This window comes from Capsaspora owczarzaki (genome assembly GCF_000151315.2).
Source record: "Capsaspora owczarzaki ATCC 30864 unplaced genomic scaffold supercont2.2, whole genome shotgun sequence".
In the NCBI taxonomy this organism is placed as follows: domain Eukaryota; class Filasterea; order Ministeriida; family Capsasporidae; genus Capsaspora; species Capsaspora owczarzaki.
The window spans coordinates 441,782-465,370 of NW_011887293.1; the positions used below are offsets into that span (position 1 = coordinate 441,782).

At 53.3% G+C, this 23,589-nt stretch overlaps 7 protein-coding genes across 7 annotated transcripts; 3 read left to right on the forward strand and 4 right to left on the reverse strand.

Annotated features, from left to right (window-relative positions):
• Window positions 1–25: 25 nt before the first annotated feature.
• CAOG_01315 (hypothetical protein) lies at window positions 26–2,808 on the reverse strand. Its single transcript, XM_004349785.2, has 8 exons — window positions 2,657–2,808; window positions 2,117–2,238; window positions 1,996–2,014; window positions 1,764–1,899; window positions 1,426–1,568; window positions 1,198–1,326; window positions 892–1,066; window positions 26–743 (listed from the first exon to the last, which is right to left on the reverse strand). Exons 1-8 carry the CDS (start codon window positions 2,762–2,764, stop codon window positions 268–270), a joined length of 1,308 nt encoding a protein of 435 aa, XP_004349835.2. The 5' UTR covers window positions 2,765–2,808; the 3' UTR covers window positions 26–267.
• A 177-nt stretch (window positions 2,809–2,985) lies between these two features.
• On the forward strand, window positions 2,986–3,988 carry CAOG_01316 (hypothetical protein). Its single transcript, XM_004349786.2, has 3 exons — window positions 2,986–3,207; window positions 3,415–3,543; window positions 3,672–3,988. Exons 1-3 carry the CDS (start codon window positions 3,010–3,012, stop codon window positions 3,900–3,902), a joined length of 558 nt encoding a protein of 185 aa, XP_004349836.1. The 5' UTR covers window positions 2,986–3,009; the 3' UTR covers window positions 3,903–3,988.
• Window positions 3,989–4,067: 79 nt separating this feature from the next.
• CAOG_01317 (60S ribosomal protein L38) lies at window positions 4,068–5,087 on the reverse strand. Its single transcript, XM_004349787.2, has 2 exons — window positions 5,041–5,087; window positions 4,068–4,441 (listed from the first exon to the last, which is right to left on the reverse strand). The coding sequence occupies exons 1-2, from the start codon at window positions 5,041–5,043 to the stop codon at window positions 4,235–4,237; spliced, it is 210 nt and encodes a 69-aa protein (XP_004349837.2). The 5' UTR covers window positions 5,044–5,087; the 3' UTR covers window positions 4,068–4,234.
• A 2,478-nt stretch (window positions 5,088–7,565) lies between these two features.
• On the forward strand, window positions 7,566–12,478 carry CAOG_01318 (hypothetical protein; the record flags this gene model as incomplete). The annotated part of the gene is made up of 6 exons (XM_004349788.1): window positions 7,566–7,596; window positions 7,707–8,023; window positions 8,267–8,669; window positions 9,080–11,586; window positions 11,878–12,001; window positions 12,132–12,478. 6 exons carry the CDS (start codon window positions 7,566–7,568, stop codon window positions 12,476–12,478), a joined length of 3,729 nt encoding a protein of 1,242 aa, XP_004349838.1.
• A 244-nt stretch (window positions 12,479–12,722) lies between these two features.
• On the reverse strand, window positions 12,723–16,798 carry CAOG_01319 (hypothetical protein). Its single transcript, XM_004349789.2, has 4 exons — window positions 16,598–16,798; window positions 15,369–16,218; window positions 15,054–15,155; window positions 12,723–14,910 (listed from the first exon to the last, which is right to left on the reverse strand). Exons 1-4 carry the CDS (start codon window positions 16,783–16,785, stop codon window positions 12,823–12,825), a joined length of 3,228 nt encoding a protein of 1,075 aa, XP_004349839.1. The 5' UTR covers window positions 16,786–16,798; the 3' UTR covers window positions 12,723–12,822.
• A 650-nt stretch (window positions 16,799–17,448) lies between these two features.
• Window positions 17,449–19,846, reverse strand: CAOG_01320 (hPAK65; the record flags this gene model as incomplete). Its single annotated transcript, XM_004349790.2, has 6 exons — window positions 17,449–17,538; window positions 17,654–17,791; window positions 17,881–18,077; window positions 18,196–18,295; window positions 18,405–18,588; window positions 18,687–19,846. The coding sequence occupies 6 exons, from the start codon at window positions 19,844–19,846 to the stop codon at window positions 17,449–17,451; spliced, it is 1,869 nt and encodes a 622-aa protein (XP_004349840.2).
• Window positions 19,847–22,182: 2,336 nt separating this feature from the next.
• On the forward strand, window positions 22,183–23,098 carry CAOG_01321 (ribosomal protein S5; the record flags this gene model as incomplete). The annotated part of the gene is made up of 2 exons (XM_004349791.2): window positions 22,183–22,281; window positions 22,592–23,098. The coding sequence occupies 2 exons, from the start codon at window positions 22,183–22,185 to the stop codon at window positions 23,096–23,098; spliced, it is 606 nt and encodes a 201-aa protein (XP_004349841.2).
• Window positions 23,099–23,589: the final 491 nt, after the last annotated feature.

The following is a 23,589-nucleotide window of genomic DNA, read 5'->3' on the forward strand; positions in this document are numbered from 1 at the left end:
TGTTGGATTGGAGAATTGGCTCTGAGAAACAAAAGTATAGACAATGCCATTTGGAGCAAAATAAAAACAAGACAACAACAACAACAATAACAGATGAAGAAACAAACAGCCTACACAGCAAGAGATGAAACAAAAACCCTGCAACCCCATCCAACGTCAGAACACCAAGGAGGAAGGGGAGGCAGAAGAGAAAGAGAAAGCGCGAGAAAGAGATACAAGAAAGCACAATCAATCAAAAATCTTAACCAGCCCAAAAGAAATCCTCAGTTAGATTGGGCCATTCCGCTCGCGAGGCGAAAACTGATGGTCGTAATTCAGGGATGCGTCGTTGTATCCCGAGTGCGGGTGATACATGGTTGGAGGCGACAGCGGCGAGTGGGAGTGCGACTCAAGCGCAGGAACATGCTGCGCCTGATTCTGGTTGAGGAGGCTTTGGGGTGACATGAGTGCCACGGGCTGGGGTTGCTGCAATTGCGGGGGCAAGTGGGCTTCCTGAGCCATCATTCGCTGCACTTGCGAGCCAGTGTGCCGTGACAACGGCGAAGTCGAGTAGGTAGATCGAGTCGAAGCAAAGCGATGAACGCCCGCAAGCGGTCGCCCGTACTCGGAATACGGGTTTTGCCCATACACGTTCGAGTTTTGGCTCGTCGAGAAGCTGCCATAGTTCCGGCTGACGGCGTCTTCTTCAGCGCTGTTGTCCTCGCTTGTCCGATCGTACCGATTGGGGTCGTGGAAGACGTGCCCTGTCACCAAGAGCATCCAAGGCAAGCAAGTACCCCAGCGAAGGTGTTTGGGGAATAAGCAAGAGAAACAGAAACAAACCAACACAAACAAACAAGCAAGCAAACAAACACACAAACAAGCAAACCAACACAAACATCAAAAGCATACCTCCAGATCGCGCGACGGCGTGTGCGTTAGTGTCAGGATGCGAGAGGAGGGCAGGAGGAGGCACGTAGGTGGTTTTGGGAATGTTCCTGAAGAGCAAAATAAAAGTGGTGACGGGTGCAATCTCCCAGAAGGTGTACACAGCAAAAGCGCCCGCCGCGTCAGTATTATCGCCCTCCTACAAGTCAAAAACAAAGTGATGAGCGTCAGACCGACGGCTGACTACCAGTCGAGCATCCATCAGCAGCTCAAGCATCAACAGAAACCACAACGCATTGAAAAAAAGAAAAAAAAAAAAAGACAACCCACCAAATAAATTGTCACGACTCGGAGACCTGCGCAAACGTTGTAAATGAATCGAGAAAGGAATACAACGAGCATGTGCACTGTTGTAATTGCGAGCAGGCGTTGCGAGAAGGGTATCATGCTGTGCGTGAGCTGTTGAAAGGGAAAAAAAAAGAAAAAAAAAAAGCAACATCCGGAGTTAGTTTTGCCAAACACAAACTTCCTCAGCCCCCTTGTAAATGCTCAACTCACCGCAGGGAACATGTTGTACAGCTCGCGCGCGAAATAGGCAGTGGCAAAGAAGAGCACAAGGAAGATGCCGGCAGACGCGTATTGCCGGATGTCTGTCACGTCATCACCAGAGTCGCCATCGTCGCCGGTGACAAAAATCCAAGCTGAGAGGGTTTCACCGCGAGGACCGCAGCGCAACAACAGAAATAGAAAAAAAACCCAAACCAAAGACACGACCCAAGAAAACAGCGTCAGCCAGCGATACCACTTTTTTGACAAGCACGCTGCTACATTAAGCGAGGCACGGCCGTCTATGAGCCAAAACGACGACGACGACGACGACGACGGCTACGACATACCGAACAACAGGCCAGCCAGAATGATTTGGGGAATGGAGTAGCAAAAGTACATGAGACGTTTGCGGGCCGCCCACATTCTCCGCTCGCTGTAGACGGTATTGGCGTAGTAGAGCACAAGCAGCGAGAATGTTGCAAACTATCCATAGAGTTGAGCCATCAAAAACAAGTCAAAACAAGTGAATCAGCCACCAACTGAGCACTCAGCAACGGCGATCAAGTTCAAGTTCCATACCTGAATGTTGATTGGGACCCTGGTACCATCCATTCAACATTACCAACAAAACAAAACAGCAGAATAAACACAATGAGACGTGTTCGATAAGGCGCTACAGCATTGGCGAATGTCTCCATACCATAGAAGCACAGTGACAGCGTATTGCGAGTTCTCCAAGCCATGGCCATACGACGCAAAGAAGATCATCCGGAGCAGCGTCCACCCGACGCACAGGCCCATGAAGAGCGTCTGATATGAAATCTGAGATGCCAAGCGAAAGCAGCCGCAACAACATCAGCATGTGAGCCCAATCGATGTCGACGAGGGAAAGGGAAGACAGGCAACAGAGGTCGAAGGGTTTGACGAGCAGCACAGCAACAGGCACGCGAATCAGACTCTCGAGAGCTAGTTCGAGATTAGAGCGAGGGTTTGAAAGATAGAGCGACTGGCTTCCGTTGGTCACTGAGCTGAGCTGAGCATGGAGTGGTGGTGAGGTAGTGAGGTTGGCACGAGGGAAGTGTGTGTCTTTGAGTGTTCCCTCACGACTCGCCCTCCAGCACGAGCCAAGGACCCAGCGATTGTGGCACACTGATATAGCGTGCGTGCTTGCTCTTGCCAGACGATATCGAGGGGCAGTGAAGGGGAAGGCAGAGGCGGGGAAGCAGTATCAACCAGTTACCATCTTGTGACGGCCGAGCTTGATGCGGACGAGCAGCGACACGCACCACACGCAAAGCACGCCATAGAGCAAGGAGAGCACAATGTTCACTGCTTCCCAGGCCTCCATTTCTGATGAGCCTTGCAGCAACGGGAAAAGAAGGAGGATTATTAAAAAAGCGAGACTGAAATTGGCTGGAATTGGCTGGCTTTCGCCTCGAGACCAAGTGTCAATGCATTCGCCACCCCCCCCCCCTCGCCAAGGTCACGAAGCACTTTGAATTGCATTCACTCGGATCGAATTTTCCATCGGTGCTCGGAGGCACTGGAGGTCGGGTTCAGTCTTTCAGTCTTGAAAACCTCTCACTCACAATCATGCAGCGCGTGGCTTGCTTGACTGCCGTCGCTCAGGGCGCAGCGACAACTGCTGGCTACGCGACCGTTGCATCAGCTTCTGCATCGCCGGCGCGGAAGGACGTCCTCGCATTGTACAAGAACCTTTATCGCATTGCCAAGCTCTGGCCTGTCGATGAGACGCGTCCCGGGCGCGATCTCGGCACTCACATCAAGAAGGTGCGTGTGCAGCGGGGAGAACGACCCCAAATAGTGCTGCCCGACTTGTCCTTTCGATGGAGGGTGAGGCTGGGGGTGGGAAGCGAAGGGGGAGAGAGGACTTGGCTCAATCCACACGAGGCTTCTTGAAGATCGACGGCTTTCTCATCTCCTTGCGCTCTTTTGCACATGCTGGACCATGGTTTGCCTTTTCTTTTTTTGATATAGGCCGTGCGGGAGCAGTTCAGAACCAACGCGTCCGTCACCGACCAAAAGCAAGTGGCTACGTTGGTCGCTCAAGGCCAAGCCGAGCTGGGCTCGCTGCGCTCCATCTATCTCAACCAGCATCACGATCAAGTACAGCGACGGATTTGTGTCGGGATTGGAACACCCAAAGCATGATTGTGATTTTTTTGGCTTCAATGTCTCACCTTTTTTTTTTTTTTTTGTTTTTGTTCTTGTTGGTGTTTGGCTTGCTGGGACAGTTCATCCGTACAAACGATACTCTGGCTCTCACTCAACAATCTCTAGAAGCGACGCGGCATTTGCTATCGTCCAACACACAGCGCAGCTTGAACAAAAAGTCGTTCATGCAGCTCATTTTCGGTCGCAATCGCAACCAAGACGAGGCCGCGTACTCGTTCCGGACTCCTGCAGAGCGTCAACGACTGCTACAGACGATCGAAGCGACAAACACGGCCTCGACAAAGCCATGATGATGGTGTGTTGCATGTTGTCATACAGTATGTCGAAAACAAATGGTGCAAAGCTTTGCCCGCCGAATCCCCATCTCTGGAACACAGCGCGTGCCGTCTTCGTTTGCCAAAATGATGCTCATGGAAAGGGTGAAACAGCTGGTGGAGCGGATTTGGACCAAAAAGTGGAATGCATAAAAAACCAAGTGTCGACGATTCTTCCCAAAAAATAGCACAGAGTGACAATCCAAAAAGAAGATGTCGCGCAACACAGCGAGCTGCCTTCGCAAGCAACAACGAATGCAGCATCAGGAAGGGACGATTGGCGCAGCTACAGGACGACAAGGACAACTTTAGATGTCGGTGACGGTGAGTGCCGGGGGGAGCGATTGGCGGAGCTTCTTGGCCTTCTCGGCATCGACGACCTTCAGGGTGTAGAGGTAGCGGCTGCAGCGGACCTTGAACTTGGTGTACTGCTTGGCCTTCTTGATCTTGACCGAGGTAGCATCCTTGCGACGGGCAGTCAGCAGGAACTCCTTGATTTCGTTGATTTGCTTAGGCTGTTGCAGCAAGCAGGCAAGAAAAAAAATACCCCAAGAGAATGTGCAGGTGAGTGGGATGGAAGAGGATGTGCGAGCAGGAGAAGCGAGGGGGGGGGGGCGAAAGAGCGAGAGCGAGAGCGAGGGATGGAGGAAGGTCGGCGCTCCGCTCCCAGTGCAAACCGATACACACGCCTGTCACACTTCCAACTCTCCTCTCCTCTCCTCCTCCTCAGAAACAGAGCGGCAAAGGCGAGAGTCGCTGCGCTGCAACGAGAGCGAGAGAGAGAGAAAAAGCAACAACAAAAACTGTTCGCTTCGCTGTCCATTGTCTCGCGTCGTTTCAAGACCACCGTCAAACCGAGCCGCCTTCGGAGGTCATGCTGCTTGTAAACATGATGCCAGCGTCTACGCAGAACAGCCGGGCCTGCGATCAAATCGGGGAGCAGAGCAGGCAGCGCGGAAAAGCCGTCTCATACAAAACTCGACTTGGTGCGGACGCTGCGACGCAACTTCCGCCCTCCACCCTAGCGCCGCACGTTGCCCCATCACTCATCGCTGGTCTGAATCCGATAGAGCGTGTTCCAGTCCATCGGATTGAGGCGAGAACAAGCACCTACCATCGCGGAGGAAAAAGGGAGAGAGCGAGCGAGCACTGGGGTCTAAAAGTGGTTGAGCAATATTGAAACCTGCCAAAACCCTCATCCCAAAAAGCTCGCTTGCCGGCGTTTCTTCTCGGCTCACAAGCACACAACAGGCATCCAAACCACGATAAAGATGTAAAAGGATAACCTGATACGAAACTGCAGAATGACGGCTGGTTGGAAAGGGGGGTGTGCCCGAATTCCACTTGTGCGCTCAGACGAGATTGGTTTCAACATCCCACACGGAAGGAAGGCAGCTGGGTCTACAAGGGCGACAGATCTACATCCTTGTTGGCGGGGTCAAAGTCAGCCGTGTCCCGATCGCCCGGAAGCCAGGCCAAAAAGGGTTGAGTTTGTTGACATGCATGAAACCAATTTTTGATTCGGTTTCAAACTTCCACAACTTGGAGGTTTCAAAAGAAACGCCTGCCGCACCCTGTGAAGCTCCACACCCCCACGGGTTGCGTCTTGGTGTATTCTCGTGCATTTGGATGTTTCTCAACCGCCGATACCTGGCCACTGGCTCGAAAACTCTTACCGGTTGCTTGCATGAAACAAATCTGCAGAGGAGCACGAATCACCACAATACCACAGTCGGATCGACGAGTCATTCAGCCACACAGTGCACGCCTTTTTTTACATGTAGTGTAGTTGGTCTTGCTTTTGGCGTTGAGGCAGACTGACTCATGTTCCAGACATGAAAAAACAAAAACAACAAAAAAAAACGCTGATCGAGTGTATTTTTCTTCCCTTGTGCTTGCCGATCACCACTCGGGTTGTCACACACACACACACCATGTAGGAATTCGCCAGCAACAAAAGTATTCGACTTTCACCATGTGCTTTGTTCGCAACGCGTTTTTGCCTTTCTCCGCGTGACTACCATGAATGGCAATTTGTCGCTCGCCAAAATTTCTCGCCGACTGTCACTCATCGGCCTGGTGGCTCCACGCCATCGGTCGTGCCATGGGCCAGATCAGCTTTCGTGCTGCAACATTTCACAAAGCGTCGCGAGTACAACGCCGTGCGTTTGGCCTTGCCGGTCTGTGCTCCAATATGGCAGAAATCAGCCAACCTCTTTTTCCCTTTTTCAACCCAGCGGCGCGTTCGACACATGCACCCCCCGACATTGCACGTCGTTTTCGCTCCCACTGGATCTGTCTTCTGAGCAACTCGTTGCCCACCGACTGCACTTTCGGGGCTGCCGCAAAGCGCGTGCCAAAACAAATCAAAGAAGCAACAGGTCCAAGTCACGAAAATTTAACTCATTCTTTTTTATTTTTATTTTTTTATTCATTTTTTTATTTCCATTTAATTTAGTAAGCTCGTTTTTTTTTTTTTTTTTTGGGGGGGGGGTCCGACTTCAGGTTGGTCACTGAGCGGGCGGTGAGCGACCTCTCCCTCGTCTTTGCCCCTACATTCGCATTGCTGTCAAGTAGCAGGGGCAGCGACCATGCCCAATCGGGCCTTCACCATGAGCGGCAGAGGCACAAGCGCGCGGACTGTGCTTCAAGTCCTTTTTTTTTTTTTTTTTTTTGGTTTTTTAGGTTTTATTGAAATGACCAATCCCTCTCTCCGTCTTGCTTGCTCCAAGACGCTTTGTCGCCTCGTCCCCTCCGTGCACCCTGGATCCACACGAACATCATTTTGCGAGGTGCGGGCTTGGGGTGGGGGTAGGACCGTCGTGTCCAAGCTCTTGGCTGAAGCGAGAATGGCCAAACGATGTCAATGAAGCACCAAAAAAAAAAAAAAAAAAAAAAAAAGCCTTCCTTTTCAATTTTTTTTTTTTTTTTTTTTTTTTTTTTTTGCGGTGTGGTTTTATTTGATCCTGAATGTCTTTTTATTATTTTTTTGTTCTCCTCTTTGGCTCGTTTGTGCACTGGTCTGTGAGCACTACAGCGTGCGACCCCTTCGACAATACCACTGCCCGTGTACGTCGCTCCCGCATCCCAAGTGAACCAGAAAGGGAAAAAAAAACCTCATGTTTTTCTCAAGCATTTTTTTTGTTTTTTTGTTTTTTGGTGCTAATGCGAGTCCGCTGACTTCGTTTTGATTCCACACACACACACTCTCTCTCCACACACGCGCGGTGTTCGTTGGTCGTCGTTTCTTGCTTTGTTTTGTGCTGCCTTCGTTGTGTCGGCCTTGTGTGTCTGATTTTTGTGGCATGTCCCTCTGTTCTTTCACAGGTTCTGAATTCTGCTCGGCCCCTGCTTTTGGCATCGGGGTCTGTCGTCTGCTGGCAATGTCTGAATCACAGCCGGGTCGGCCTCAGGGCGGCAACGTGACGCGCAGCCGCACGCTTGGTCAGAAGCTGGTGAGTGTTTGCTGTCATTCGTAGATCAAAATCGCGTCTCGTTCGATCACTCGCTCACTCTGCTCTTTGTGCCGTTTGACCGAAAAAACAAAAACAAAAGCAGCAACGCTCCTCGTTGGTGGCTGCAGAAGATGACTTGAGGAGTCAGTTTTGGCGTCCCCACTATCGCGAAATTGCCGACAAAATGGGCGAGCTGACCAAGCAAGGGCGAGACAGTACGTATCGAAAATTGCGTTTGCATTGCACCCCAATCCTTTCGCGCTCTCACCACCACCGGACTTCCTTGTGTTGCTTTATGTGTTTTTTTTTCTTCTTGTGGTTGCAGGCTTGTTTCGCGGCGCAAAGTGGGAGCGGCGGTTTTGTCTATTGCAAGACGATAATTTGTTTTATTTTAAGCGGCGAGAGGACGAGCTGCCGATCGGCGTCATGTCGATCAAAAACGCCACCATCATTAAGGAACATTCGCACGACCACAAGCCATGTATCAGCATCACTGCGCAGGAAAGCCACAACTTTGAGTCGCAAAAGTCGTTTGCGCAGCGCACGTACAACTTCCTTGCCAACAGCGACGACGACTGCGAGCAGTGGGTTCGCGCCCTCGCTCTCGCTGGTCAACGAACAACTGGCCGACGGTCGCAGTCGGTGAGCGGCTTTGGTCACAGCCGACGATCCAACTCGGACAGCTCCTCGCTCGTGGCCAATCTCTCTCTCAACCAACCCGGACGGGAAAAGGACCGCGAAGCTTTTCTGAACGGCAGCAGCTCGTCCTCCTCCGCTACAACCACCACCACCACCACCTCCTCCTCCTCTTCCTCCAGCCTACCTCCCAGTTCGCCCTACAAACCCGTGACGACAGGTCAGTCCAGCATGCTTTCCCCAAGTCAGAGCACGCCAGCCGCAGCAGCAGCATTGCCTCCAGCCCGGCCACCAAAGCCAGCAACGGCAGACAGTCCAAAGGCTGCCAACGGCACCAGTGGCGGCCTGTTGATATCTGGTGGCCCACCGGCACGGCCACCCAAAAAACCAGCAGCCGCAGCCAACAGCGTCCCTATGAGCGACACGTTGAATCTGGACGACTTGCTCAAGCCCAACATGACTGACCATGCTGCCCAATGCTCGTGGATTACTCCTGCCGGAGCTCTTTCCAGCGACATTGATACCTTCATTGATGAAATCGAGCTGATCAATACTGATCTGAGCAAGGCAACATCCCTTCCGACGGCAGCCCAAACGATTCCCGACGCCGACTTTATCGTATCACCCGTCACCCGGATCGTCCAGGCAGTCGGTCAATCATTGCCAAAGTCGACGAGCTGTCAGAGTCCATCAGCACCCCGGCATTCAAGGCCACCTTGCGGACACAGTCCACACTCTTGTCTGAACGGTTGCCCCAGTTCATCAAACTAGCATCCCTTTTCAAGGCGCATGTTGTCGCCTTCGTCGAGACCAAGTCGCACGAGTTCCCAGCTGCAGCAGGGAATTTAGCAGTACTGGCAGCGCTCGGCACAGCTGGCGGTGGTGCCAGCAGCGGTAGTCACAACAACAACAGCAATAGTAACAACAGTTTTAACAGCAGCAGCAGCAGCAGCAGCAGCAGCAGCAGTGGTACATCAGGACCAAACAGCGGCGGTGGTAGTGGCAGCAGCAGCAGCAGCAGTGCGGTCAGTACGGCGGGACTGCCCGAATGGACCCGCGCAGACGCAGTGGTGCAACTGGTTACTGCTGGCAAGTCCCTCTGTACTATTGCGACCAACTTGCGAACGTGCTATCGCGCTATCGGCTTTTTCGAAACGGTCGAGACAGAGCTCGCTCTGCCAGGTGCCCGCCCGCCCAAAAACGGCCAAGTGTACTTGATCATTGATTACGTCAACCACGCCATGCTGCAAGCGGTCGAGGCTGTCAATGTCGAGCACAAGTCCCGCTACGTCGATGTTACCACCGTCCTGGTTGATGTTGCAGGTCGCATCATCAAGGCCACCGACGCCATTCTCCCTCAACTTGGCCCGTCCGTGCTGTCCGCCCCAAGCTCTCCGTCCCTTTCCCGCGCCACCTCCCACACATCGATCGATCAATCCGACCCATCGCAGCCGTTTTTGCCTGGTGATTCCTCCGTCATTCGCAAAAACCGCACGGAACTCACGCAGTTTGTGTCGCAAATGGTCACGCACACCAAGCTGGCTGTGGGTGTCTGGCCGGCGCCCAACGCGTGCATCGACATGCTCGTCATGCTGATGGCGTCCGCGCAGGGTATCTTGCGGCTGCTGGGTTGCGTTCAAATGTGCAGCGCGTGGAGCCAGTACCGTGCGGACTTGCACAACCTGCTGCGCCTCAAGTATTCCACCGACGCACGCTTCAATGGCACGGGCACATCGACCTCTGCCACTCCGACTACTCCCACCGCCAGCGCTGCTGCGACCGCAACACCCAGCCCAGTTGGCGGCACTGGCACGGAGCGTCCCAAGATCTCGCTTCCTACAGCCGATGCGCCCGAAGACCCCACCCTCGCGAATCGCCGCAAGGCTCGCATCTCCTCCTACAACGGCACAGGCGCGCCGACACTCATCCCGACGTCACTCGCCCTTGTGGACATGATTCGCAAGATTGGCCACGACTTGTGCATCAACACGGTCATCTCGAGCACGCTCGAGCGGCTGATTGCGACCATCAACCGGATTACCACGTCACTTAGTAACGATCTACGCGTCGACCGCCGCGATGCCGCTATTGAGCACGCAATGAACCTCTCTGCGGCCACCGCGCAAGTGGTGGAGGAGGTGGACGCGATGGAGCTCAATTTCATTGACGTTGGCGTGCGGTTCCGCTGGGACTCGTGCAAAACCGAGCTGGCCGTCTGCATTGACGACTTCAAGTCCATCCGCTTTATGATTACCGGCATTACAGCTCCGACCCCGCAAGGCATCGACCGCTACATTGCCGTCACCAAGTCCGTCTCGGTCTCGTGCCAGCACTTGCTCACGGCGGCCAAGGCAGTCATTGAGCACCAGGAGCAGTTGCTTGTCCAACACCACCGCGATCAGGACGCGCACATCAAGAGCCACGCCACAGCCCGTCACAAGATGAACCAGCTCACGGTCGCCTTCAACAAGCACAGTGATGCGTTCGCGAATCGCGTCACCGACACTCAGACGCTCCCGCCGATTGCTCAAAGCCCGCCGAACTCTGCCTCGCAGCCAGCCACTCCGACTATTCCTCGTCCGTCTCCCCTTTCGGGTAGTTCGACGCCGGCAACTGGCAGCACGGGCAGCTCGTCCACGCCCTCTCTCACCGGCTCTCTTGGTAGCTCGCAAACCAACTCGTTGACCAACTCACTCCCAACCTCGCAGACCAACTCGCTCAGCAACTCTCTCGCCGCCTCCTCGCTTTCCTCCTCGATGAATGACCTGAGCATGGAAGACGGCATTGTCTTTGGCGAGGAGGTTGCCGGCGACGGTAAAGAAGCTCCGGTTCGGCCTGTGAAGGGTGGCACGCTGGTCAAATTGGTCGAGCGCCTGACCTTCCAGTCTCATCCCGACCCGCAATTCACCACGGCCTTCCTGCTGACCTACCGCTCGTTCACGGACCCCCTCAAGCTGCTCGATCTGTTGATTGAGCGCTACAGCACGCAGCCTCCGGATATCCTGGTCAATCAGGGCCTTCGCGACAAGTACATGACGGAGACCATCGTCCCGATTCGCCTGCGTGTGTTCAACGCCCTCAAGCTGTGGATTAACACCAACTGGGATGATTTCAAGTCTGACGATGTCCTGCAAGCGCGGCTCAAGGCTTTCTTGGATATCATGTCGGTGGACTTGGACACGGCCGCTCAACACTTGCGTCGTCTTTTGGAGCGCAAGTGGACTGTCGGCGATATTGGTCGCAAGTTTGTCTTTGACTCAAAGCTTCCCACGCCCATCATCCACCAAAACATCCGCCAGTCGTCGCAAATTCTCACCGTGCTCGATATCGATCCTCTCGAGCTCGCCCGCCAGCTCACCATCATTGACTGGAAGGAGCACGCTGCCATCCAGCCCAAGGAGTGTCTGGATCTCGCATGGACAAAGAAAGACCGCGAGCAAGCGCCGCACATTCTCGCCATGATTGATTTGGCGACGCGCTTGAGTTTCTGGGTGGCATCTGCCATTCTGAGTGAAGATGCAGTCAAGGCGCGTGCCAAAGTCGTTGCGCATTTTATCATGGTCGCCGAGGTAGGTTTTTTGTTGTGTGTGTGTGTGTGTGTGTGTGTGTGTGTGTGTGTTGTTTGTTGTGGATTGGCACTGGCTAACTGATTTGTATTCGGTGTTTACCTTGCAGAAATGTCGCTCGCTGAACAACTTTAACGCAGTTATGGCTGTTTTGGCTGGCATGAGCAACGCTGCCGTGTACCGATTGAAGAAAACTTGGGAGGTAATGGTCAAGAGTACAGCGTTGCTTCTGCAGTCTGGTTTGTTTGAGCCCGGGGTCTCATTTTGGTTTTTTTTGTCGGATTGTGCGCACAGGCTCTTCCCAACAAGGTCAGATCTTCGTACAGTGAACTCAAGGAACTCATGTCCGAGCAGAACAACTTTGGCCGTTATCGCCAGGTCCTGCATTCCATTGATCCGCCTTGTATCCCTTTCCTCGGTACGCTTCGCTCTCTCCTTGTGTTTGATTTTTCACGCCTCTTGGTTTGTTGAAGCTTTTGGTCAAAAGTTTGACGCTGTTTTCCTCACTCTTGACGTTTTCTCTCCAACTTTCCACCATTTTTTTCCAGGTATCTATCTTACCGATCTCGTCATGATTGAAAGTGGCAACAAGAACTTTATCAAAGGCACCGATTTGATCAACTTCGACAAGCGCCGTAAGATTGCCAGCGTCATTCAGGAAATTCAGCAGTACCAGCAATCTCCGTACCACCTCCAAGAAGTCGAGCCCATTGCGCAGTTTATCGCCAATGTTCCGTTCATGGAGTCCAAGGACGAAATGTACGAAAAGTCGCTGATCTTGGAGCCTCGTGACGGCAGCACGCCCGCTGCCGCCAAGCAACCGACCAACACGATTGGACGCACTGGAATGCGCAAGAATTCTGTTGCTCCACCGACTTTCTCAAAGGAGGCGTAACTCTTTACCCCTTCTTCTTCTTCTCTAAACAACCGCTTGACCTCCCCCTCCGTTCCTTTTCCTTGCCTAATGTAGCGTTTGCTCGCTACATTCATCACCTTTCTTGTTCTTTGCGTCTTTTGATGGTCTGTTTGTTGCCATTGTTACCTTCGTTTTTGTGCGGCGTGGCAATATTCTCCACCCGTCCCCTCCCTCCTCATTTGCTATCTCTACTTTCTTCTCTGTTGTTGTTGTTGTTGTTGCGTCGTTTGTTGTTTCCTTTATTCACATCATTAATCAATTACTTTACCACGACTCTAGCAAAGCGCTTGTTCACGTTTCCATTGAATCGAAGCAAACAAAGTTCAGCGGCGATTGTATCCGCCACGGTATCGAGATCCGCTTGATTGGGGTTGGGGTGCCCGTTCGCGCTCGTTTTGGAATCTGTCCCAGTTCGGCGACGGATCTGCCTGGGGTCGTCGGGGCTGCTGATGCTTTTGATGTCTGTGCTCGGAGCGTTGGGTGTGATGGTGCTGGTTGTGGTGTTGATGGTGGTCTTCGTGGTGGTCGTGGTGGTGGTGATGGTCATGTTGTTGTTGTTGTTGTTGTTGGTGGTGGTGGTGGTGGCCGCCTCGGGATCGATCTTCAAAGCGATCGGATTGCTGGCGATGCCGTTCCTGGGACCGATGACCATGCTGGTTCTCACGAAGCCAGCCAGGGCCTTGGTTGCCGCGGCGCCTTTGGCGACTGTCGTCGCGAGAGCCATGCTGCTGGGTGTGATGGTGATGCTGATGATGGTGGTGCTGGTGCTGGTCCTGGTCGTGGTGGTAGTAGTAATCAGCATCTTCATGCTCTTGGTGATAGTGGTGGTGCTGGGAATCGTGATGGGAGTGGTGCGAGCGCTGTTCGTCGTGACGATGGTGGTGGCTGTGAGGCTCGTCGTCCTCGTCGTCATCAGAACGCCGCCGTTTGCCGCGGACACGGCCTTTCTTTTCGGTGCGATCGAACGTTTCGTCGTCATGGTCTCCGTCAGAGTCTCCATCGCGCGTTACACCGCGCAGTTCCTCGACGGACGTCCGAGTCGACAGAAAACCTCGATTGGGACCTGGCATGTATGGAGTGCTGCCGACAACGGTGGACCGAGGGCGCGATCGATCAAACGCAGCGTCGACATGTCGTGCTTGTCCTCGCACGGATGGGTCGTTTCTACGACCGGAATACGACGAGTGCTCCATGCTGGAGGTGTTGTCTTCATCCTGTTCTTCCGCACCGTCCTCAGAGTCGTCATCATCGTCGTCATTATTGCCAGCGTTGTGGTCAGCTGACGCCCCAACAAGCGCATCTTGCAAGAGCGTTTCCGATTGCAGTTCGCGGTGCAGGCGGACCAACGTCTGGTCGTGGCTGGCGCGAAGCCGGGCAGTTCGCTTGTCGCCGTGGATTTGAAGCAAATACCGCATGAGTTCAATTCGTGCCAACGGCTTGTTGGCCTTGGACGAGGACCGCGCCGACTTTGTCATTTTGGCCGAGCGTTTTTCCAGTCGTCGCTTGACATCCTTGGCTTGCAACTCGGCCTGTTCCACCAGTCGCCGCGTTTCCTTCAGCTCCTTGTCACGCGACTCTGCCGTGTCCGACCAGTCTGCGAGTTGGTGGGCATAAGGTAGACCGAGCTGCAAAACGAGCATTTTCGGCGGTACGCGAATCTTGGTGTTTTGCCAGACAAAGTTATACCGACCAGGGGCACTTGAAGGGACGAGCTTGCCGGGCTTGCCATCTCCTCCTTCGACCCGAGCCTCAGCTGAGGCTTGCTTGGTTTCGCGGTCGCGTTTTGAGTCCTGGGTGCGAGCCCCCGCAGCCCTGTCATCGTCATCGTCGTCTCTGAATCGAACTGGATCGTAGCGGGACACGATCAAATTGCCAGGCGTTGAGCGATAGTCAAAGCCGGCATGGCCGCATTCGCTCATGAGGTGATCGTCGCCGCCACAGTTGCAGCAGAAGGTACGGTATCGCTCGCCTCGCAAAAACTGCTTGCAAGCAGCTGCCACATCAAAAGGGGCGCCGCCCTCTGAGGAGGACTGATTTTCCTTCTCTTCGTCACCGTGGTCTTGCGTTGAAGGGTTGTCTGCCTCCGAAAAGGCAACAGGCTGATTCGATCGGCCAAGCGACTGCACAGAGCAGCCGCTTGGGTCTCGCAGGTTGGGGAAGCCCAAGAAATCGCGGCACGAGCTCTCCCGAAGCGCTGCGTGCTGGTGATGGTACTGGCGCCAGACGTCTGTGCAGTTTGCCTCAAAGTGGCCACGCATCTTGCAGCGTCGACACAAGATGTGCGGCTTGGCGGCACGCCGTCGGCAGTCGCGCATCATGTGGCCAGCACCAAAGCAGGCGTAGCATGTCTGGTTCGGGCACTTGAAGCGCGTATGGCCAGGTTCGCCACACAAGTAGCAAGGCGATACTCTCTGTGTTGGTTGGAAGTGTGTGTTTTTTTGTTTGAAAAGTAAAAGCAACAAACGAATCAATGACAACGCAACCAAACAAACAAAAAAGGGTAAGTTTTTCATCGCCACAAGGGCAATCAAACTCCACAAGACACTCTACGTACTCGTTTGTTCGGGCAGTCGCGACTAATGTGCCCCATCTGATCACAATTGTGACAGCGAATACGACCGGCGTCAAATCCAACAAAATAACGACCCATTTCAGTCTGTCACAAGCCAGAAGCCAGGAGGGGGAAAAACAAAAACAAAAAAAAACAAAAAAAAAAAAAAAAAAAAAACAAACAAACAAACAAAAAAAAAAAAAAAACAGAGGACGTTACTGCCAAATCATACATCCCCAAAGACTCCTCCGCTCTCAAATCAACAAGCGCGCGCCCCCCCCCCCAAATCCTCCGACTCCACCACAATTGGGTCCGTACACGAGCAGCATTCAGAGTAAGCTTGAGATCGTCTTCTTGAATCTTCCACAAATTGGGGTCGACCAAGTTCGCCATACTAGCCCGAATGTTTTTGGAGAAGGCCGAAAACAAACCATGGGTGGCACCGTCAAGTTCGGCCAGGCGAGCAGCTTCATTGGCAGCTCGAGCGCGCGTGACAAGCTCGTTAAAGTCAAAGTCTTCGTCATCGTCTAGGGCTGCTCGCCGCTCACGCTTTGTCTTTCCCGCGGGTTTCTTGCTTGAATTGCTGGATGCGTCGTCGATGGCAGCTTTCTTGGTGCTGGGTTTTCTCGTGCTCGTGGCGTTGTCGTGATCATCATCATCGAGAATTTGCACATCATCGTCCGACGACGAGCCGGAAACAACGTCGTCGTCCGAGTCGGACTCGCTCGGATCGGCAGCTCGATAGGGAAGCGCAGGACGCGTGTCTACTACAAAGAAGAGCTCGTCCGCATCGCGGCGCTCCCGGGCTCGTGCATCGTGATCGATGCCGTCGCCGACATCTGTCTGTCGCTCGAGTCTCCCTCGTTTTGATCGTTGCCCATCACTGCTGCCTGCTGGTGCATCCGCTCCTGGCTGAGGACTTGCAGTCCCAGACGCAGTCGCAGATGCCGAGGCTGACGATACCGCCTTGACTGGCGTTTCAGCTCGTCGGCGTTTCACACCTCGTTGCGCGGGCGGAGCGTCCATATCACCGGCAGCAGCTGCGGGATCGGCCAGTGCGATTCGAACGACGCCATCCTCGTTCTCGTTGTCACCATGGGTCATTGCTCCCAGGTCGGTGGCGTAGTGGATTTGCATCAATAACCGTTCCTGCAGCTCGGGATCCATTCTATCAAGAATGTTGTCGGTGAGAATTTCAAAACCGTCGTCGTTCAAAACCGTCGTCGGTGCAACAAAATGCTGATTGTCCCCCTCGGTTGTGTTTCGACTTTTCTGAGATTCAGCGAACAACAAAAAAGCGCGCGCCAAAAACCAATAAACCCCCAATGAGCAAAAGCCTTTTCCCGCCACATGGCGTTTTTTGGGCACTGGCGTTTGTTTGCTTCGACTGGGGCGAGCAGCCGCCGACAAGGGACAAGGGGGTTTGTTCCCCCAACCCAGCTCAAAGGGAGCTCTAAACTTGTGCGATGACGGAATCCCCATTTGGATGCGGGCGGAGAGGGGGGTCGCGACGGAAGCGGGAAGCAGGGACGAAGAACTCGACTCACTCATCATCATCGTCGTTGTCGTGCGGCTCGTGCGGGGCGTCGTCCTGATCGCCATCGTCATGGATGGTCCGATGGTCGTCATTGTCATCATTGTCGGCAAGCGTCACGTCGGGCGCGGGGCTCTGCTCGGTCTCAGAGTCGTCGAGCACGACCACTTCGTTCCTCGTTGCTTTGGATCGGTTTGGCATGTCAAGTTCAAACCGAGAGGCAAGGAGTGTCTTCCCCACCACTTTGCTTGTTAAAAAAACGCCAGCAATTAAAAATAAAACAAAGGGTAGATGTGTTGACCAATGTTGGCAGGGGCGGGGCGGGGGAAAGATCGATCGAAGCCCGAACTATTCCAATGACTTTGAAAAAAACAAGAAATTTCAATGTTTTACGAATTGACAGGTATGACAAAGAGCAAGACAAAAAAGGGATTCACATCACACACACACACATTAGAATCTAGTCACACATCAGAACAAGCGGAGACGGAACAGGAGGAGCGGGAAAACATTCAAAGACCAAAAAAGCGGGACAAGAAAACCAAAAAGGAAAACAAGCTTCACCGACACCACAAACCAACAACAAAAAGATACAGCACTGACGAAAGAGGAGGAAAGAACAGTAGAGAGATTCAGCACGCACGAACCAAAAGCAAAGGGGGGGGGAGAAGATAAAAGAGGAGGATCAAACGAAGGAGCGACAAAGAGCAGAAAGTGAAAGTTCAAACGAAAACACAGCAGGAATGAAAAAGAAAATGACCAGCCCTCTCAGCGTGTTTGAGAAGATGGCTCAAACCCCCAATAGAAATTGAGAAAAAGAAAACGCGGAGCGAATTCCGCACAGTTGTGTTTTCCCCCACAAAATTAGAACTGAGTGGTAGTGGCGCTCTCCTTGGCAGCCTTGATAAGAGGCTGCAAGCTAATAAGTGGTGCAGCCTTTCGGAGGAAGGGATGCTACAGCGACAAACAAACAGACAATCAAACAAACAAAAAAAAAATCAGCTTCGAGCCTCCTTTTTGGCAAAGTTGCACGTCCCCTCAGCACTCTCAGAACAACATCACGCATTACCTTGAGAAGATCTGTGGGAGACCAACGCTTATCCACGTCCATTTCGAGGCAGTGGCTGAGGAAATCCTTGAACAGATCGGTGAGGTTTTCAGGGTGTTGAATTTGAGGAGTGCCGTTTGTGGCAATCAAATAGAGAGCCTGTGGCGGGTTTGCGCGCAGGGTTGCAGCTCGTGGTGAGAATTCAAATGCAGGAATGATGACAACAAATGGCGTCCTAGACTGCTTACACGAAGCGGGTTCTCGTTCAGGTACGGCGGCTCGCCCTCGACCATTTCAATGGCCATAATGCCCAAGCTCCACACATCCACCTTGGGGCCGTATTGCTTGCGCGTGACAACCTCGGGGGCCATCCAGTAGGGAGTGCCGACCATGGTTGTTCGCTTGGATTGCTCGGGCGTGATTTGGGCGCAGAAACCGAAATCAGCTGCAGGCAGACAAAAAAAAATCAATCAGGTCAACAATCAGGTCAACAACCAAGTCCCGAAGGCAAAAAGCAACAGCAGCCATTCAACTTTCTCTCCCCTCTCCAAATCGCCACTCACTTAGCTTGACATCGCCCTCTTCGCCGAGAAGCACGTTGTCGGACTTGATATCACGATGAATGACATTCTTCGAGTGCAAAAATTCGAGGGCTTGCAAGCACTGGACGTGGCAACAGAAAAAAAAAAACCGCAAAAAAGAGCAAAAGTGAGAGACGGAACCCGAGCGACACAACAAAAAAAAAAAAAAACAAAAAAGCCTCGCCCCGTACCTCGCGACAAACGGCAGCGATCTGAGGCTCATTGGTGACAACGTCGGTGAGCGAGCCACCAGCAAGATACTCCATAATAACCCACAGCTCGCCCTCAAGAAGGAAGCTGTCGACGTAGTTGACAATGTTGCGATGCTTGTTTTCCTTCATGACCAGGATTTCGTTAATGATGAGATCCTTCTTCCTTCTTGGGTTGTTGAGCAAGGTTCATTTGCTTGATGGCGATCGTGCTGCCAGTGGCATTCTCAACCGCCCTGGCCAATCTTGTTCAGGCCCGAGTACAGCTTCTTGGGGTCGGCATTGTTGACAATGGCGCGTAGCCGGGAGATAACCTCTTCGTCAGACATCTTGGTCTTCTTTTCGCGACGCATCGTTTCTTGGCCAGGAGCGGCAGCAGTTTGCGGCTTGGTGGTGACGGGTTGCTGCGGCTGCACGGGCCGCTCGGGAGCAACGGGCGCTGGTGGCTTGGCTGTCGTGGCGGCGCCGGCAGCTGCTGCGTACGACTGGGGCTCCTTGTTGGGGATATCTTGGGTGTCGAAGGTCATGGTGTGACGAGGCCGTGGCACAATCGGCGGTGGCGGCTTCTTTGAATCAGCGGCGGACGCCGCAGCCGTTACCGCGGGGGCCTCAGGGACGGAGCGCTTGGGCAACAGGGCAGCTTTGCCTGCTGCACCACCAGCGGCAGCGGCAGCGGCGGCAGTGGCAGCGGAGGATGACGCGCCAGCGGCGCCCGCAGGAGAGGTGGCTGGTGTTGCTGCCTTGTGAGCGGTTGGCGGCGTGGAGGCGGGCTTCATGAACTTGGAGCCAGCAGAGGGGTCTTCCTTGTCCTTGTTTTGGCCAGTGTAAAACTCGAGCACATCCAAGACCGCTTGGGGGTTTTGTGCGCGTTCTTGTTTTGAAATGCCCGACGACTCGAGCAGAATGCGCCATTGCTGGGGCAGGCCCGTGAATTCGCCCGTTTCCACATCAAAGCCGACGTGGACCTCGTGCACAAAGTCGGTGGGACCAGAGATTTCGGGTCGTCGCTTTTCGCCTTCGCCGCGCAGCTTGGCAGGGATTTTGTTGGCGAGACGCGCCAGGAGGTTTTCTTTGGGGGAGTTGTCGTCCGTCGCGCTGGTGGCCGCGCCCGCCGACACAGGAGCAGGCTGTGGGATTGGGCGTGCGGAATTCAAGACACTACTGCCGCCGTTGCCCGCGCCAGGGGCCGGAGGGCGCTCGAGTGATGGCTGCTTGGCCAGCGGCGGGGGCCCGCCTCTCCGTGCAGGGCTAGTGGCCGCCGAAGGCGATGACGCCGCGGGAGTGCCGTTCGCAGCGGCGGGACCCGCAGGCAACGGCTTTGTGTGGGAAACGGGCAGCGGAGGACGCGAGATGCTGGGACCCGCAGTGCCGGCCTTCGAGATGGATCCCGAGCGCGGCGGCGGTGCTGGTGGCTTTTCAGACATGTGTGGTGAGTGCTGGAGAAGAGAAAGAAGACAGAAGAAAGACAGAAGCTTGTTGCTTGTTAATGCTGCTGGATTGGTGGTGTGATGGACGAGAACGCGTGAAAAAACTGGCGCGTTGCTCTATCAATCACGGGACGGAAACGCGCAAACGAGCCACTCAGAGACACGTCAGCAGGAACCCGGGATGAGCGTAGAATCAAGCCTCTCTCTGTGGAACACGAGGCGCGAACGTGTGCCTGACACAAGCACAAAGAAGGGCAAACAAAAACAAGAAAAAAAAAAGTGAGCGCAAAGACTAGCTGAAGCGAGCTTCTCTCTCTCTGTTCACGAGGGGGGGGGTGCTGCGATTCGTTTCAAATGAGCGGGACCAGACGTGCAAGCCATGGATCAACACCAGGGGACAAGTGACACCGGGGGAAAAAGGGGAAACGAGGAGGCAGCGAGTTGCCATTTTGAAATAAAGAAAAAAAAAAAGAAGAGAAAAAAAAAAAAGAGACATGCCCCTCCTCAAACCGATCCCCTGCGTTTGCTTCGACATGGTGCACAGTGCGCGGTTGCTAACATGCAGAGCAGGAGAGCCAGCGCGGCAACGAGCACGCACGAGCACAGCAAGTCGAAAGACTATGCCGCTGGGAAAGGAACGCAAAAAGTAGCATTATTAAAGCAGAAGAAAAAATAATAATAGTATGAGCGATAGAAGCAGTCGTGGCGAGGCTCACACAGGCGAAAGAGCAAAGACGAACTCTACTAGACTGCCCCGAATGTCACCACGACCACGTCAGGTTGCCATCTCCCCCGCTGTGCAAGTAGCGCGAAAATATTCCTTCAAAAAAAAAAAAAAAAAAAAAGCTCCAATTTTCAACTGATTTTTTTTTTGTTTCCTTCTGCTGATTGAGCAGTGGCCTGACACGGCAAAACGCAATTCTCCACGCAGGGGCTGGAGCTGCTGGAGCGAGGCATCTTGCTGCAAACCCCCCACATTCCTTCCGCTGGTCCTAGACGCACATCCCAGTCTCAGGAGGATCAAAGCCAAGCCATCAAACCAAAAAAAAAAAAAAAAAAAAAAAAAACCAAAACAATGCTTCGGCAAAGATAAAAAGAAAGCAGAAAAAGAAAAGCCATTGAGCAAGCACGGTGGGCTGTCATTGTGGCAGCTCCGACAGGTCACACAAGCCAGGACGAGGGATGTCTGGTCGCGTGGCACGGCCTGCCCCGACAATGGCCATCCGAGGCAGAACAGAGCAGAGGGAAACAAGAGCAGAAGGGGAAACCAGAAAAAAAAAAAAAACGTTGAACGAATCGAATTGGACGAGGAATATGGATCAGCCGTTCGTTGGATTTGGTGTGCTGGCTGCACGGGGTCGCCCGTTCGCGCAGAAGCGGACGCACGCCCCCTCTCAAAATCAACAAGCCCGTGTCGACACGACGCAGATCACCAGCGACCAGCCCGAAGGGTTGGCAGGGTTGCAGAGAAGGAGACAGCAACAAAAAGGTCCAAAAAAAAAAAAGCAAAAAAAAAAGCAAAAAAAAAACCGTACAAAAAGTCAGGACTGAGGGTAGAGAAATATCGAAAGACCGAATCCAGCGTTACGCAAATTCACTAATAATGAGTAAGGACTTTTGGTCACAGAAAATCAAACATTTACTCAACGGGTGCCTTTTTTCCTTGTCACATTAGTTTTATTTTTCACTTGTATGCTATGCTTGCACCCACGTCACAAAGCGAACTCTCGAAAAATATTGGCAATGGGGGGCTTTCCATCACCCTCGCGAGTAATGATTTTTGGACAAAAACCACTTCCATCCCGATTCGGTGCTCGCTCTCTTTTTCACTTGGTTCGTTTGTCTGACACCCATCTTCCCTCTCGGATCGTCCCACCCCCGTCAAATCCGTTGGAGAATCATGAGGCGAAACCGATTCCGGCGAGAGGGAGAGGGCTACAATGGAGAGTTCGGCCGAGGGGACGTCTGGAAGTGGAGGGGACGGTGGGCGGCAAGTTTCGCTGGACTTGTTCTCGCCCGTGCTTTTCGGCGCATGCAGCAAGCCGCCACAACCACCGCACCCTGTTCAGCATGGGTCTTTCGACATGACAGAGTGGGATTCGGCACCACCAGCGGGCTGTGCGAGCGACAGGCAGGATTGAAAGGACCAGAGCGAGTGAATCAGCAACTTTTTTTTTTCTTCCTGTTTCCGTCGCTGTCGGTTCACGGCCTCCATTCTCTCCCTGCCTACCAGCCAGTTCCTCCTCACGACCAATCTAGCAACCAACTCTGACTCACGTTTCTTCGTCTCTGCTCCCCCCTTTGTTTTGCTGCCAACAGATCTTCATTTTGCAATGGCGGAAGACGAAGGCTCTGTTGAGGTCTCGCAAGAGATCAAGCTGTTCGGCAAGTGGTCGTCCGCGGACGTCACCTGCAGCGACATCACCCTTACCGTAAGTGGCCTGTTGTTTTGATGTTTTGCGCCCCTTGAGGAAGGAAGGAAGGAAGGAAGCGAAACATGGAGAAAAAAACAAAGCAAAAGCGTCCTTCCCGCGTGCCTTTTGTCGCCGTCAGTTTGCGCTGGCTGCTCCTCGTCTTTCCGCCAGTTCTCTCGAACAGCTACAGAGAGAGAGAGAGAGAGAGAGAGCTGCGTCTGTCCGAGTGACACTCATTTGAAAGCAACACTTTTTTTTTGGGAGATCTCACCCTCTTTTTTTTCTTCCCCCCCCCTCCCACCTTCCTTTCATCTCCCCAACTCGTCAGGACTACATCGCCGTCAAGGGCAAGGGTGCCGCTTTCCTGCCTCACACTGCTGGCCGCTACCAGAGCAAGCGATTCCGCAAGGCTCAGTGCCCCATTGTTGAGCGCCTCGCCAACTCGCTCATGTTCCACGGCCGCAACAACGGCAAGAAGCTGATGGCTGTCCGCATCATCAAGCACACCTTCGAGGTTATCCACCTCCTCACTGGCGAGAACCCCCTCCAAATCGTTGTTGACGCCGTCATCAACTCTGGCCCCCGCGAAGACGCCACCCGCATTGGCAGCGCCGGCACTGTCCGTCGCCAGGCTTGCGATGTCTCGCCCCTCCGCCGTGTCAACCAGGCCCTCTGGCTCCTTTCCACCGGTGCTCGTGAGGCTGCTTTCCGCAACATCAAGACGATTGCCGAGTGCCTCGCTGATGAGCTCGTCAACGCCGCTAAGGGCTCGTCGAACTCGTACGCCATCAAGAAGAAGGACGAGCTCGAGCGTGTTGCCAAGTCCAACCGTTAATGGCTGTTCTCCCTTTCCCAAAAAATCCGTGTGGCATGTGTGCTTTGTGCTGCGCGACATTGTGCGCTATTCTGTTGTGTCCTCATCGCTTTGTGTTGAGTAAATGACCATCAACATTGAAGACCATTGTCGATTTTTTTTTTTTTGCAAGTTTGAGGTGTAGATTGTACTGTGCAAGAGGTTGGAGAAGGAAGCGAGTGATTGGAGCGACTGTCGAGCTGGAGAACTCTAAAACCCGATACAGTATCTCCTCGAGGGCAACGCGTTGGTTCATTGTCGAGCATGTTGCCTTTGTTAGCTGAGGAGGGATGCGCTGTGACAACCAAATGGAGGCCAAAGCGGAAAAGATTAAAAACAAAAAGTCAATTTAAAAAAAAATCAGAAACTAAAACAAGCAAAAAAAAACCAACAAAAATAAAAAACAAAACCAGCACCAACAACGACGATGCGATGTGTCATGAAGACGAATAGCCAGGAGCATATTTCAATAT